Raw genomic sequence first — 12,965 nt, 5'->3', positions numbered from 1 at the left:
AGCTGCTAGGTAATTATTTCTCATTTCTGCATACTGAGCATTTTATGCATCAGATTCCAGTATGTTGTTAATCCCATGAAGCCTACATTTTAAAATATAAAGAATAAACCACACCCAAATTTTAGATACTCTCATGCTAATACAAGAAATTAATAAACACCAGCTATCAATGTACATACATACATACATATACCAAGGCTTTTTCCCCCTTCCAAGGGAGGTAGCCAAAAAGGGAAAGGCATAAAAACACTCCCACCCATTTCATCCCTAAATACCCTCCACACCCCTCCCACCCTTCCTCTCATCTGAGCACGGGTCATCCCTACACCCTGCCCACCGCCCTGGGTCAGAAGCAGTGTCGCAAGACACAGTACATCCACAGCAAGGCCGCTTCATTTAATCGGCGACCCCCCCTCTCCGTCCCCCTTTGCATATAAGGCGAGGACGGGGAGAAATCCCTTCGGGCTGCGTCAAAATTTACTCACACATACTACCCCACCCCCCACCCCCCCGCCCATTTCTCCTCATGCAGTCACAACATCAATCATATACAACCATTCTCCACTCACCTCTGTCTTCCGTCCTCTCCCTTCCTTCCTCAACAGACATTCCCCTCTTCCCCAAAGCCCCCTTCACCCCATCCATCCACCTCATCCTAGGACGTCCCCTCATGTTCACTCCCTCCACATCTGCCTTCCATACCTCTTTTACTAGTCTTTCTTCACTCATTCTTTCCATGTGTCCAAACCATCCTAATATTCTTTCATCAACCCTATCTCCCAAATCCTTTTTCACCCCTGTTCTCCTCCTCACCTCCTCATTTCTCACTCTATCCAGCCTAGTAACCCCCACCATACTTCTCAGACACCTCATCTCAAACACATTCAAACTCCTTCTCTCTTCTTCTCTTATGTTCCACGTTTCTGCCCCATACAGTGCTGTTGGCACAATCACTCCTTCATACAGTCTCCTCTTCGCATCCATTCCCAAATGTCTATTCCTCATTACACTCTTTAAACCACCAAGGCATTTACTCGCTTCTCTCAATCTACATTCTACCTCCACCTTCACTCCACCTTTTCCTGCTACACTTGCACCCAAGTATCTAAAACTATCCACTTCCTCCAGTCGCTCTCCCTTAATGTTCACTTCCAGTCTACTGCCACTTTCACCCCTTGTACATCTCATCACCTTACTTTTACCCACATTTATCTTCAGCTTTCTTCTATCACATACTCTCCCAAACTCTGCCACCAGCTTCCTCAATCCCTCCTCTGACCCTGCCACAAGCGCAGTGTCGTCCGCAAACAACAGCTGGCTCACCTCCCACTTTTCTCCATTTTCTTTAACCATCTCCAATCCCTGACTCACTACCCTAGCATTCACCTCTCGCACCACCCCATCCATGTATAAGTTGAACAGCCAGGGCGACATAACGCATCCTTGACGAAGTCCCACCTTTACTTCAAACCACTCACTCTCTCCATTTCTAATCCTAACACATGCTCTACTACTCTCATAAAAACTCTTGACAGCTCCCAAAAGCTTTCCTCCTATCCCATAAATCTGCATAACCTCCCACAGTGCCTTTCTGTCTACCCTATCATAAGCTTTTTCCAGATCCATAAAAGCCCAAAAAACATCCTTCCCCTTTCCTATAGCTTTCTCACATATCTGTCTTACCACAAAGATCTGATCTACACAACCTCTACCCGTCCTAAATCCACACTGTTCCTCACCAATTACTCCTTCTGTTCCTCTCCTAATCCTCTCAATTAAGATCCTCCCATAAGCCTTCCCTACTACACTCAACAGGCTAATCCCTCTGAAATTACTACATTCACACTTGTCCCCTTTTCCCTTGTAAAGAGGAACTATACAGGCACTACTCTCTCCAGCAAACATTAAATAACCTCACCAACCAGTCCACCATCACTGAACCTCCCTTTTTCAGACATTCTGCATGACATCCATCCAGACCAGGTGCCTTACCTGCTTTCATCATCTTTACAACTGCCTTCACCTCATCCTTCCTTATTTCTCCTCCATTCTCCTCACTCATCACTCTCATTTTCTTCGCATTTCCCACTGCAGCTATCTTTCCTTCCCTATCCTCCTTCACATTCAGCAACTCCCTAAAATATTCTGCCCATCTTCCCCTCACTGCCATCTCTTCCATTATCATCTCTCCATCTGTACCTTTTACCTTTTCTTCCCTACTTGATTCGCCTCTTCCTCTCTTAATTTCTTTCCAAAACATCTTTTTATTACTTTCAAAATTTTCTGTCATACTCCTACCCCATTTCACATCTGCTCTCCTCTTTGCCTCCTTTACCTTTTGCTTTACTTCTCTTTTCTTTTCTTTGTACGTCTCATATGACTCCCCTGTCCTCTTTTGTAACCAATCTGTGAAAGCTCGCTTCTCTTCTACAACCTTCTTTGTTTCCTCATCCCACCATTCACTACCCTTTCTTCTATTTCCCCCTGTCCTTCTTGTTCCACACACCATCCTTGCACACTTTAAGACTCCCTCCTTGAACCATCCCCATTCCTCCTCCACACCCAGCTCTGCTCTATCCTTTACTCCCTCCCACTCCTCCTTCAGCTTCTTTTCGTACTCCTTCTCCTTTTCCTTTTCATTCAAGGAGTTCACTCTAAGAACCTCCCTACCTTTTGTCCCTTTCCTCCTTCTCCATCTATCCTCCACTCTCAGCTTACCTTCCACCAAAAAATGATCTGATATTCCTCCACCCTCTCCCCTTAGCACATGTACATCCTTAACTCTTCCTATCATAATCCTATTTACCACTACATAATCCATTAGCGCTCTATCTACCACCCTTCCCTCCACCACCCTCTCCCATGTGTACTTATGCTTGACTTTCTTCCGAAACACTGTATTTGCTATCATCAACTCTCTTTCTAGACACATTTCCACCATCAACTCTCCACTATGATTCTTTCCTGGAACTCCACACTTCCCAACCACTCCATCGATTGGACCATTTCCCACCCTAGCATTAAGGTCTCCCAGTACTATTACATTGACATTTCTTCCTAAACCCTCTATGCACTCATTTAAATCTATCCAAAAGGCCTCCCTTTCTTCCATGCTCTTCTCACTGCCAGGCCCATATGCACTTACAAAGACCCACATCTCCTTTCCCAGTTTCACCTTCATCCACATTATCCTTGAGGAAACCTCCTTCCACTCCACTACACATTTACCTATCTCCTCACTTACTAGAATAGCCACCCCTTCCCTCCCTCGCCCTCTCTTCACTCCTGATACCCTCCCACTTACACTCCCAAACTTACACTCACCCTTCCCTTTCAACTTAGTTTCACTCAAAGCCAACACATCCATCTTTCTTCTCACAAACATACTACCTATCTCTTCCCTTTTACTCTCATCTGTACCACATCCACGCACATTAAAAGACCCAAACCTTAGGGTGCTGGCCCGAGGCCCTCCAGCACCCCTTATGCCTTTCCTTTTCTTTTTAGGAATCTGCCCCTTGGGGCTACAAGGAGAAGGATGCCTAGTCCCTCTCCCCGTCCCTTTCTTCTCGCCTCTTACGATCCAAGTGGGAAACTTGGTGGCAGTATTCTTTTCCCCCACCACAGGGAATTCCCCCATCACAGAAAGAGAATACTCAGAGAAATGGTACAGGACAGCAACAAGGGGTTGGGGGACAGCATAACGGAGGGACAGTCGTAGCATAAAAGTGTCATCATTTCTCTATGAACAGAATTTCTTCTATCATAGACAAAATGATGTGTGGCTCTGGTCCGTAGGGGCGCCCCATATAGACCCTAAAGTATCGACTGCATGCTACTTTGCCACAATAACAAGCAGCCAATACCCCAGACAATGTAAACAAATATAAAAGAACTTTGCTGGAAATGCTTACCTTTAGTAGCTACAAAATATTCTGATGTAATTTCAAGCCAATTATATGTCACCTCTGGCCTTGGAGGCATTGTGCTGAAACAAAAAACAAAAGTATTTCATATACTAAGGTATCACACCTGTTGTATCACAGAACATAACATAAAACCTCCATTATACAGTTGAAGGTACAGTAAATATCAATAGAATTATTTGTAGATTTTGGCTTTCATACACACTAATAACTCCTCATAGCAGAACGTGGATAATTCTCAAAGTATTCTACCTAAAAATATGTTTCATTTCTTACATCTATCTTCAGCTATTTCAAAAGCTGATATTATTTCTATCCATTTCTATATTCAATCTATATGCCCTTGAGTCTCATTTGGACCTGTGACAGGTACATGCCAGTGGTGGCCCTGCAGTGAGACTTGAGGCACCTATTACTACAATTAATATTTCTCTTGTCTATTGAGAGATACATTCTTTTTTACATGTAACAAGGAGCATGGATAGTAGGACAAAGAAAAAATAAATATGATAACATAATTAATAAGATCACATGAGAAATACATTAATAAGAAAGATAAAATAACACATAAATTAAATAAATATATATACATACATGCACAGTTCCAATTTATTCTATATCCTTGATTTCTAATTATCATATTTAGATTTGAATTCATGTATTATTACATACTGGGCTATACCACCCTCTAGGCTATTCCAAGTATTTATGCATCTATATGGAAAACTGTATTTATTCACATCTTTTAGATATATAGTCTTCCTCAATTTGCTCTCATTGTCCTCCTATCCTTAATCAAGAGATCTCTTCTGTCTATGTAATCTATTCCCTTTAGTGACCTGAATAATGTAATCATATCATCCCTTTCTCTTTGATATTTCAAAGTTGGCACACACAGTGCTTTTAGTCTTTCCTCATATGGCTTATCTGCCAGATTGGGGACCAGTCTGATTGCTCTATTTTGTATTCTCTCAATCTTGTTTATATCCTTCACTCTGTGTGGGGACCACACCACAGATGTATATTTCAGTCATGGATGGATCAGATTTTCATTAAGTTTTTCATCATCTTTTAATCCATACAGTCAAAAGCCATTTCAATCTTCTGCCGCCATCCATATGTCTCTCCCACAATCTTGTTGATGTCTGTCAGGTGAGAGGTTGTCTTTTATCAACACTTCCAAAACTTTCTTTTCTTTTGCTTTTGTAATGGAGTTACTTCCCAAGGAATAATTAAGAAATGGGCTTTAGCAGCTATTGACCATTTCCAGTGTTTTGCATTTTTTGGTATTCATATCTATTTCTCATTCTTGGCTCCATGCAAAAATAGCATCTGGATCTTTTTGCAATAGCCTACATGCGTTCCTGTTTTTCACTCTTATGATTTTTATATCATCTGCAAACATGTCGGCATAGCTTGTTGTACCTTCCATCATGTCACTGACATAAACAAGAAATATTACTGGTGCAAGCACTGAACCTTGTGGAACTCTGCTCATAACTTCTCTCCAACTTAATACCAGTATCTCATCCTTTTCTACTGTATTTTCCCTTCTAAAACTCTTTCACCCATTTGTGTAGTTTGCCTTTTAGTCTTCCAATATGCTCCAGTTTCCACATAAGTCAACTCTGAGGTACTTTATCAAAAGCCTTCACTAGGCTGTACACACAGTCCACCCACTGCTCTCCCTTTCAGAACATCACTCTCAGGTAAAAGCTTAAAAGGTTTGACACACATGACCTTCCAGATTTGAAGCCGAATTGACTGTCTGTTAGAATATTCATCTCTTCAAAATACCTGATCCATTAATCTTTCACAATCCTTTCACATAATTTCACTATTAAGTTGGTCAGTGATACCAGCCCATAATATAATGGTGTTTCCATACTTTCAACCTTGTAAATTAGTACCATATTAGCCCTTTTCCAATCTTCTCTTGTAGGTGCATCCATTGTTCCCTAACTGTAGATCAATGCTTCTGGGGAGTTTGGTATCCACTAAACAACAAAATATCACTCATTTATCCTCAAGTAGTCATTTATCGCCAACCAACCTGGCTGATAGTAATCTATCTTCATTAACATAGGCTACTTAAGTTTCCTTGTAGTGTTTACTGTATAATACTACCCTCCTCTTTTTTTACAAAGGATTACAAAGGCAAGGCATGCCGACAGGAGACCTTTTGATCCATATCTAGGTCGGATGAAAAAAAAAAAAAAAAAAAAAAAAAAATCATATTAATAATAAATTAAAACTATAACAATGTAAATAACAATTAAAATACATAAATAAATGCATTGGTATAGTTGAATAACAAACAAACAGGTAAATAGTAAATGATAATAAATTGACATATAACTAATAATAAATGAAAATCAGACAGACAAATTATAACAAAACAAAAACAAATAATATAACATAAATTATAATAATTACAGCATCTTACTTAGGTATTTATCTAAATGATTCTTAAAGCTTCGAACTGAACTACATTGCACTACCTGTGCAGGAAGTTTATTCCATTCATTAACTACACGGTTGGCAAAGTTGTTTCTACCTACTTCCAAATTGAATCTATTTCCGGACAGTTTGAGACCATTGTTTCTTGTCTAATTCTCATTCAATGTGAAAATTTGGTCACTTTTGATGTTGTCAATTCCCTTTAAAATCTTAAAGACCTGTATCAAGTCACCTCTGAGTCTACGCTTTTTTAGGGAAAACAGATTCATGTGCTTAAGTCGATTTTCGTATGATTTATTTTTGATATTTGGAATCAGTTTTGTGGCTCGCCGTTGTACTTTTTCCAGTCTGTCAATGTCTTTAATGAGATTCGGTGACCATACGGAAACAGCATATTCCAAATGTGGACGAACTAACGATTTATATAGCTTGTTAATGAGTGATGGACTTTTGAAATCAAAAGATCGCGCAATCAATCCCAGAATCTTATTTGCTTTCTCAGAGGCTGAAATACACTGCTTGGATGATTTGAGGTCGTTACTGATAATTACGCCGAGATCTTTTTCACTATCCACTTTTGTTAACGAATTTCCAAATAACTTGTAATCGTACTTGCTGTTATTTTTACCTATGTGCATTACCTTGCATTTACTTGTGTTAAATTTCATTAGCCACTTTTCAGACCATTGCTGTAATTTATCTAAATCTTCCTGAATATCTAATTTAAATAATTTCCTCACATTCTTATTGAAAACTTTCTAAAAAAAAATCTTTCATCCACATTTATATACTTATATATTTATTGCACTTTAACTTCCTCTACAAGCTTCCATGTCTTTCCACTTCTTCCTCTCTTATATCTTTCTTAATCCAAATATTGGTCAAATATTTTTGTGCTAATTTCCATGAGTTGCTCATTACTTTGTTTGCTATGGTTTACAATTTGAATTTTATTTTCATAGGATGTGCACCATTTCTCTTGTACTGGCCTACCCTAAACATTATCAATCTGATCTATTCCATCCAAATCATTACCCAGAATCATAGAGGTAATTCCCTTAACCTTTTGCATTTCCTATTCCCTGGCATATCTTCCATGATGTGATGTGGTCTTCTCACCATCCAAAGGGTATGACACATCTAGTCTTGTCAAGTACATCTCTGACAAGTTTCATTCTTTTTAAATAATCTTCACAATTCCTTCTTCTAGCCTATCAGTTTCTCTTCTCTTTTGCTTCATGACCTCTTTAAAAGTTACTGAGTTACTCTTATCCTCATTTGCCTTCAACTTATCCTTGTTTTTTTATTATATTGAGAAGACTTTTTCTCTCACTTGTCAAAGTTTCACTTTCCATTTCTTGTTTACTGATCTCTGCTTTCTGAGCTAGGCTTGTTTCTTTTTCTTGTTCAAACTTTTGCTCTTGGTCATGTACTCTTGTGATGGTTGCATCTGGGGCAGTCTGTTTCTATGGTCAGGCCTATTCCGTATTTCTATATTTTGTGTTTGTACTTAGTGCTAGATGATGACCTGAATGCAGTCAAGTGTGGTTCTTGGTGCTCTTGGGAGGGCTTTTTCTGGAAGGGTTTGATGAAGGAGAGCGTTAGGGGGTCTGTCATAATACTTGTTTTGCAATCTATGAGTACATGTGTTTTTGTATGGGTGTGTTGTGTGGTATTGGTAGAAGGTTGTTATAGATGTTTATGTAGCATTTTGCTATGGCATTTTTTTTTCAGTTGGCTTTGTGTGATGCAATGAGACCAGTAGACAGGGTTAAGGGCTCTTGTATAAAACTGTATATCTATCATTTTCTTCTGATGCTCTATACGGAAGACCTTGATTTCTGTGTGTTTTGTTGGGGTGGTTTTAGTTCATCATGCCATTATTTTCAATATTTTATTTTGTATGGTGGGCAAGGCATCTATTTTCTAAATTGTTGGGAACCATGCCATAGTGTGGTCCTCAAGAACCATCTATAGACTGATTAGTTTCCTTCTGCTGTCCAAACACTGTGCTTGTGACTGATTTGAGCATGGTTATTTTCTTGATAATGTTCACAATCAAATCATTGATATATGGGCTGAAGATCATGTGAATATCAAAAGCAAGGCCCAGAATTTTTGGCTTCTTTTTCCAATGGGAAAAAACAATGACAAATGCTGTATAAGATATTAAGAAATATATGGCTACCTCTCTTATAAGGAGGAAAAGGCTCTTAGTATATAGATTGAAGAGACATATATTACTGTGAAACCATGTGTCATCTAATGAATACAGTATCTATATAAATATACTTATGTGCAGACACAGCAAAGACATTGATCCATAATTGTCTAACTTCTAAACTAGACTACTGTAACTTGATTATATACAGACTACAATATAAAACATTCAGACTATAGATTAAGTATAAGTGATATATCTTCTAGACTATAAATTAAGTATATGTGATATATCTTCTAGACTTAACTCAGTCTCTCACTAGCTCTCAATTAAGGCAAAAATCATTTACAAAATATGCCTCCTCCCTAATAAGATCCTATACATACATACATACATATACCAAGGCTTTTTCCCCCTTACAAGGGAGGTAGCCAAAAAAGAAAGGCATAAAATCATTCCAACCCATTCCATCCCTGCATACACTCCACACCCCTCCACCCTCCCTCTTATCTTAGCACCTCCCGGATGACGGGTCATCCCTGCACCCTGTCCACTGCCCTGGGTCAGAAGCAGTGTCGCAAGACACAGCACATCCACAGCAAGGCCGCTTCATTAAATCGGCGACCCCCTCTCTCCGTCCTCCCATGCATAAAAGGAGAAGACGGGGAGAAATCCCTTCGGGCTGCATCAAATTTTGCTCACACATACTACCTCACCCCCCTCCTCAAATGCTAGGATCTTATTCTAAAAAAAAAGAATAAGATCCTAGCATTTGAAAAACAATATAAAATACATTTGAGCCCTTGACAAACGTCAGAATAAGAAATGCATCAATCAGATAAGCATTTAATGTTTGTATCCCAGTCCAATAAAATGATGAGATGGCATGTTTGAGAATTGTACCACATAACTTGAGAAATATGGAAATTATCTTGAAAAAATCTTATTTGAGAGAAGTTATGCTTTAAAAACTTGAAATTACAGAAAAAATATATACATAAAAATTATTAACAATCTAACAGAATTATAACAATGACTTCAATAAGAAGATAACAAAACTCATGTAGGAAGGTTTACACTTTCAAAAGAGGGTGACCACTAAAACCCAAAAATAAAGATAATAAGTAAGTCTGGAACCATAGTGTCAGCCCCTTAAGGCTGCACTTCTGGATGAAGGTAAAGTTGTTGATAGGCTTTGAAAATGGGCTGTACAGAGAAGATACAGATTTTTTTCGGAAGTGCACACCTACATGATACAGCATTAGAAAATTAATATTAATTTTGTAAATTATAGTACATCAATGAAGTATATATTTTTCTTAGTGGAAAAAAAATCCTAAAAGCAAATACACAATTGGATGAAGCTGTGATCATAGGATTGAGACACCATGTTGTCTGTCTAGTCCCGCTAAAACCAAATGCACTAGTGAATGAGGCTGCGACCATAGGATCTGGAATACGCCCTCAGTATCTCCATCAATACCTCGCATGGTATATATTATTAAAACAGTGCTACGGAGCTGAGATTCATGAATTTCTTAAAGCAATACAACTTCTGTATACCCTGCAGTCCAATTGGATATGATACCAAAACCAAATGTCAACATCCCTGATGACAACGATGACAATGAAGACCCTGATGACTTATAGAATTACAGATATTGTATTACTAAATGTAGGTTAGATTAGGCAGGTTAGGTTAGAATAGAGTAATTTATAATACTTTAACTTCTGTGACCACCGCACCTATCAAAATAAAGATGGCACCTCAAGGAACCTCAGTGGCTATGTATGTAGGTACATAGCTTTTAGAAACCTTTTCTGTTATTGATTTCTGTCAATAAAAACATACATTATGTGGATGTATCATACTTTACAAAATCAATATTTAATTTGCTAATGCTATATCATGTGGGTGTGCACTTCCAAGAATTTACCGAATATTTTCTACGACATACAGAATGATACACCAAGACCACTTAGTAACAGGTATCTGTCATTGGTTCCTGTCTTATATTTGAGGACACCTTGTCACTTTCACGTGGATGTCTATTTACATTTATGTGTAATTGTGTGTGGGTGTGTTGAGTGACATATATGCTGCATATTTGTGTAAATATTTTTTATGATAAAGTCTATATTCTATGATTTATTTTTTGTTGGAATTGTGTGGCTGCCATCCTGCTATTAATATCTTTAAGTAATACATGCAGCTGCACTTATTGTGGTTTCCTTGTTTCCTGTTCGTCTCTTCTTTTTTTCAATGATTATCATTCACATTTTTGTCAAATAAGGCCAAATTTGAGCAAAACACATCCACATAAATCAGAAATGTCATGATTTTCAACAACATAGCGGAGGTCTTAAACTCCAAGTATTACACAGAATACTGGTGATGAATCAAATAAATTCATCCAAAAATATTTAATCATAACATTATTAACTAACCTTAAACTTGGTACACAGTCTCCCGTACTTTGCGGTGAATCGGTCAAGCTTCTCTCTGCCATGATCACATATGTTTACACCCCTCACGGACTTAAAAGTCTATTTCAGGAATCTTAGATTTCTTGTTTTTATTGTAAACATTTAAAAGCTCATGATTTTATAATTAACAATTAAATATCTAAAATCAATGAATATAAAAATTAACTCGTCAGTTGCATTGTATATAAGAGTAAAATTTTACTAATGAATTTATAGGTTCGTGTGCAATTTCGCATGACTCTCGCTACTTCGTTCATTCATTCATTATTGTTGTTCTTGTTCTTTTTGTTCTTGTTCTTCTTCTTATTGTTATTATTACAATTATTGTTATTAATATTACTATTATCGTTATTACTATTACCATTATTACTATAATTTCTATTACTATTTTTATCAATCTTATTAATATTATGTCATTACTATTATTACTTTTATTAATCTTATTATCACTTTTACTGTTACTATTGATATCACTACCATTATTGCTATTATCATTGTTACTGTTTTTATATTATCATCATTATCACTATTATCATTACTATTATCATTACTATCACTATCATTATTATCATCATTACCATCATCATGATCATGATCATCATCATGATCATGATGATCATGATCATCATCATTATGATCATGATCATCATGATCATCATCATTATGATCATGATCATGATCATCATCATTATGATCATGATGATCATCATCATGATCATCATCATGATCATCATCATGATCATCATCATGATCATCATCATGATCATCATCATGATCATCATCATGATCATCATCATGATCATCATCATGATCATCATCATGATCATCATCATGATCATCATCATCATCATCATCATCATCATCATCATCATCATCATCATGATGATCATCATCATGATCATGATCATGATCATCATCATCATGATCATCATCATGATCATCATGATCATCATCATGAACATCATCATTATCATTATCATCATTATCATTATCACCATTATCATTATTGTTATCATTATTATTATCACCATTATTATAATCATTATTATTATTGTTAGTTAGACTTTATTTGGCAATAAATCAATGTACATGAAGTGCAAATAATGACAAGAACACATAGTTCGAAATAATAAATGTAAATTGCCGAGGATAACACAAAAAGCATGAACGCTTATTTCCATTGTGGTCCTCATCAGGTATTTTTTCTACATTAAGTCACACGGACAAACATACATAGGGGGTTGAGGGGACAAGAGACACTCATGAGTAATACCAGTCAATACACATATGACACGTAAACATTGTTATAGTTTTGCTAATATTACTGAAATGTTTGTACACATAGGAACATTGAGTCCAAATATTTGAGCACCATCCAAAAGGAACCTTGCATTAAGCAAAGGAACAACAAAATAATGTTAAACTGTAACAAAACAGTATGAGTGAGTACTATATCGGAGTAGTACCATTAATAATATATTGCATTTTTCTACATCTGTATCAACATGTATGAGTGAGTACTATATCAGAGTAGGACCATTAATGATATACTACAATATTCTACATCTGTAACAACATGTAGTTATAGTGAATCCTACACTGCAGCTAGGGTTACCTATTAATTAAATCTAACATTTTACCTGAATCTCAGGACGGAGTGGGCAATTACTATGAGTAGTACATTATAACCTGAAGCACCAGAGGTAGGGTACAGGGGACCAGTACTCGAATGAGTAAAACAACATGGAGAATGAGGGAAAAGGTCAGATCATAACTGTTCTCGGAACCTACCTGAGACATATGCCATATTATGACTGGCAAAACAAAGGTGGAAACCAATTTGTAAACATCAATCATTGTTATGCTGAACTAAACTTCTGAAGAAAGGGGGTAGGGGAGGTCAGAAACAGTTATGAGTGAACGCAGATATG

At 37.3% G+C, this 12,965-nt stretch overlaps 1 protein-coding gene across 2 annotated transcripts in view; it reads right to left on the bottom strand.

Moving 5' to 3' along the window:
- Positions 1 to 11,130, bottom strand: part of Naa35 (N-alpha-acetyltransferase 35) — a 58,524-nt gene extending 47,394 nt beyond the window's left edge. For both annotated transcript variants that reach the window (XM_076173360.1, XM_076173359.1), the window contains exons 1-2: positions 10,996 to 11,130; positions 3,915 to 3,988 (exon numbers count right to left, since the gene is read on the bottom strand). In XM_076173360.1, the coding sequence (XP_076029475.1) occupies positions 3,915 to 3,988; positions 10,996 to 11,057 (136 nt within the window). In that variant the 5' untranslated portion in view covers positions 11,058 to 11,130. The remainder of the gene's footprint in view (positions 1 to 3,914; positions 3,989 to 10,995) is intronic.
- Between the last annotated feature and the right edge of the window lie 1,835 nt (positions 11,131 to 12,965).

Source organism: Oratosquilla oratoria, chromosome 34 (genome assembly GCF_046742065.1).
Source record: "Oratosquilla oratoria isolate Oo_2021 chromosome 34, ASM4674206v1, whole genome shotgun sequence".
NCBI classification, from domain to species: domain Eukaryota; kingdom Metazoa; phylum Arthropoda; class Malacostraca; order Stomatopoda; family Squillidae; genus Oratosquilla; species Oratosquilla oratoria.
This window is presented reverse-complemented; position numbering and strand designations above follow the sequence as displayed.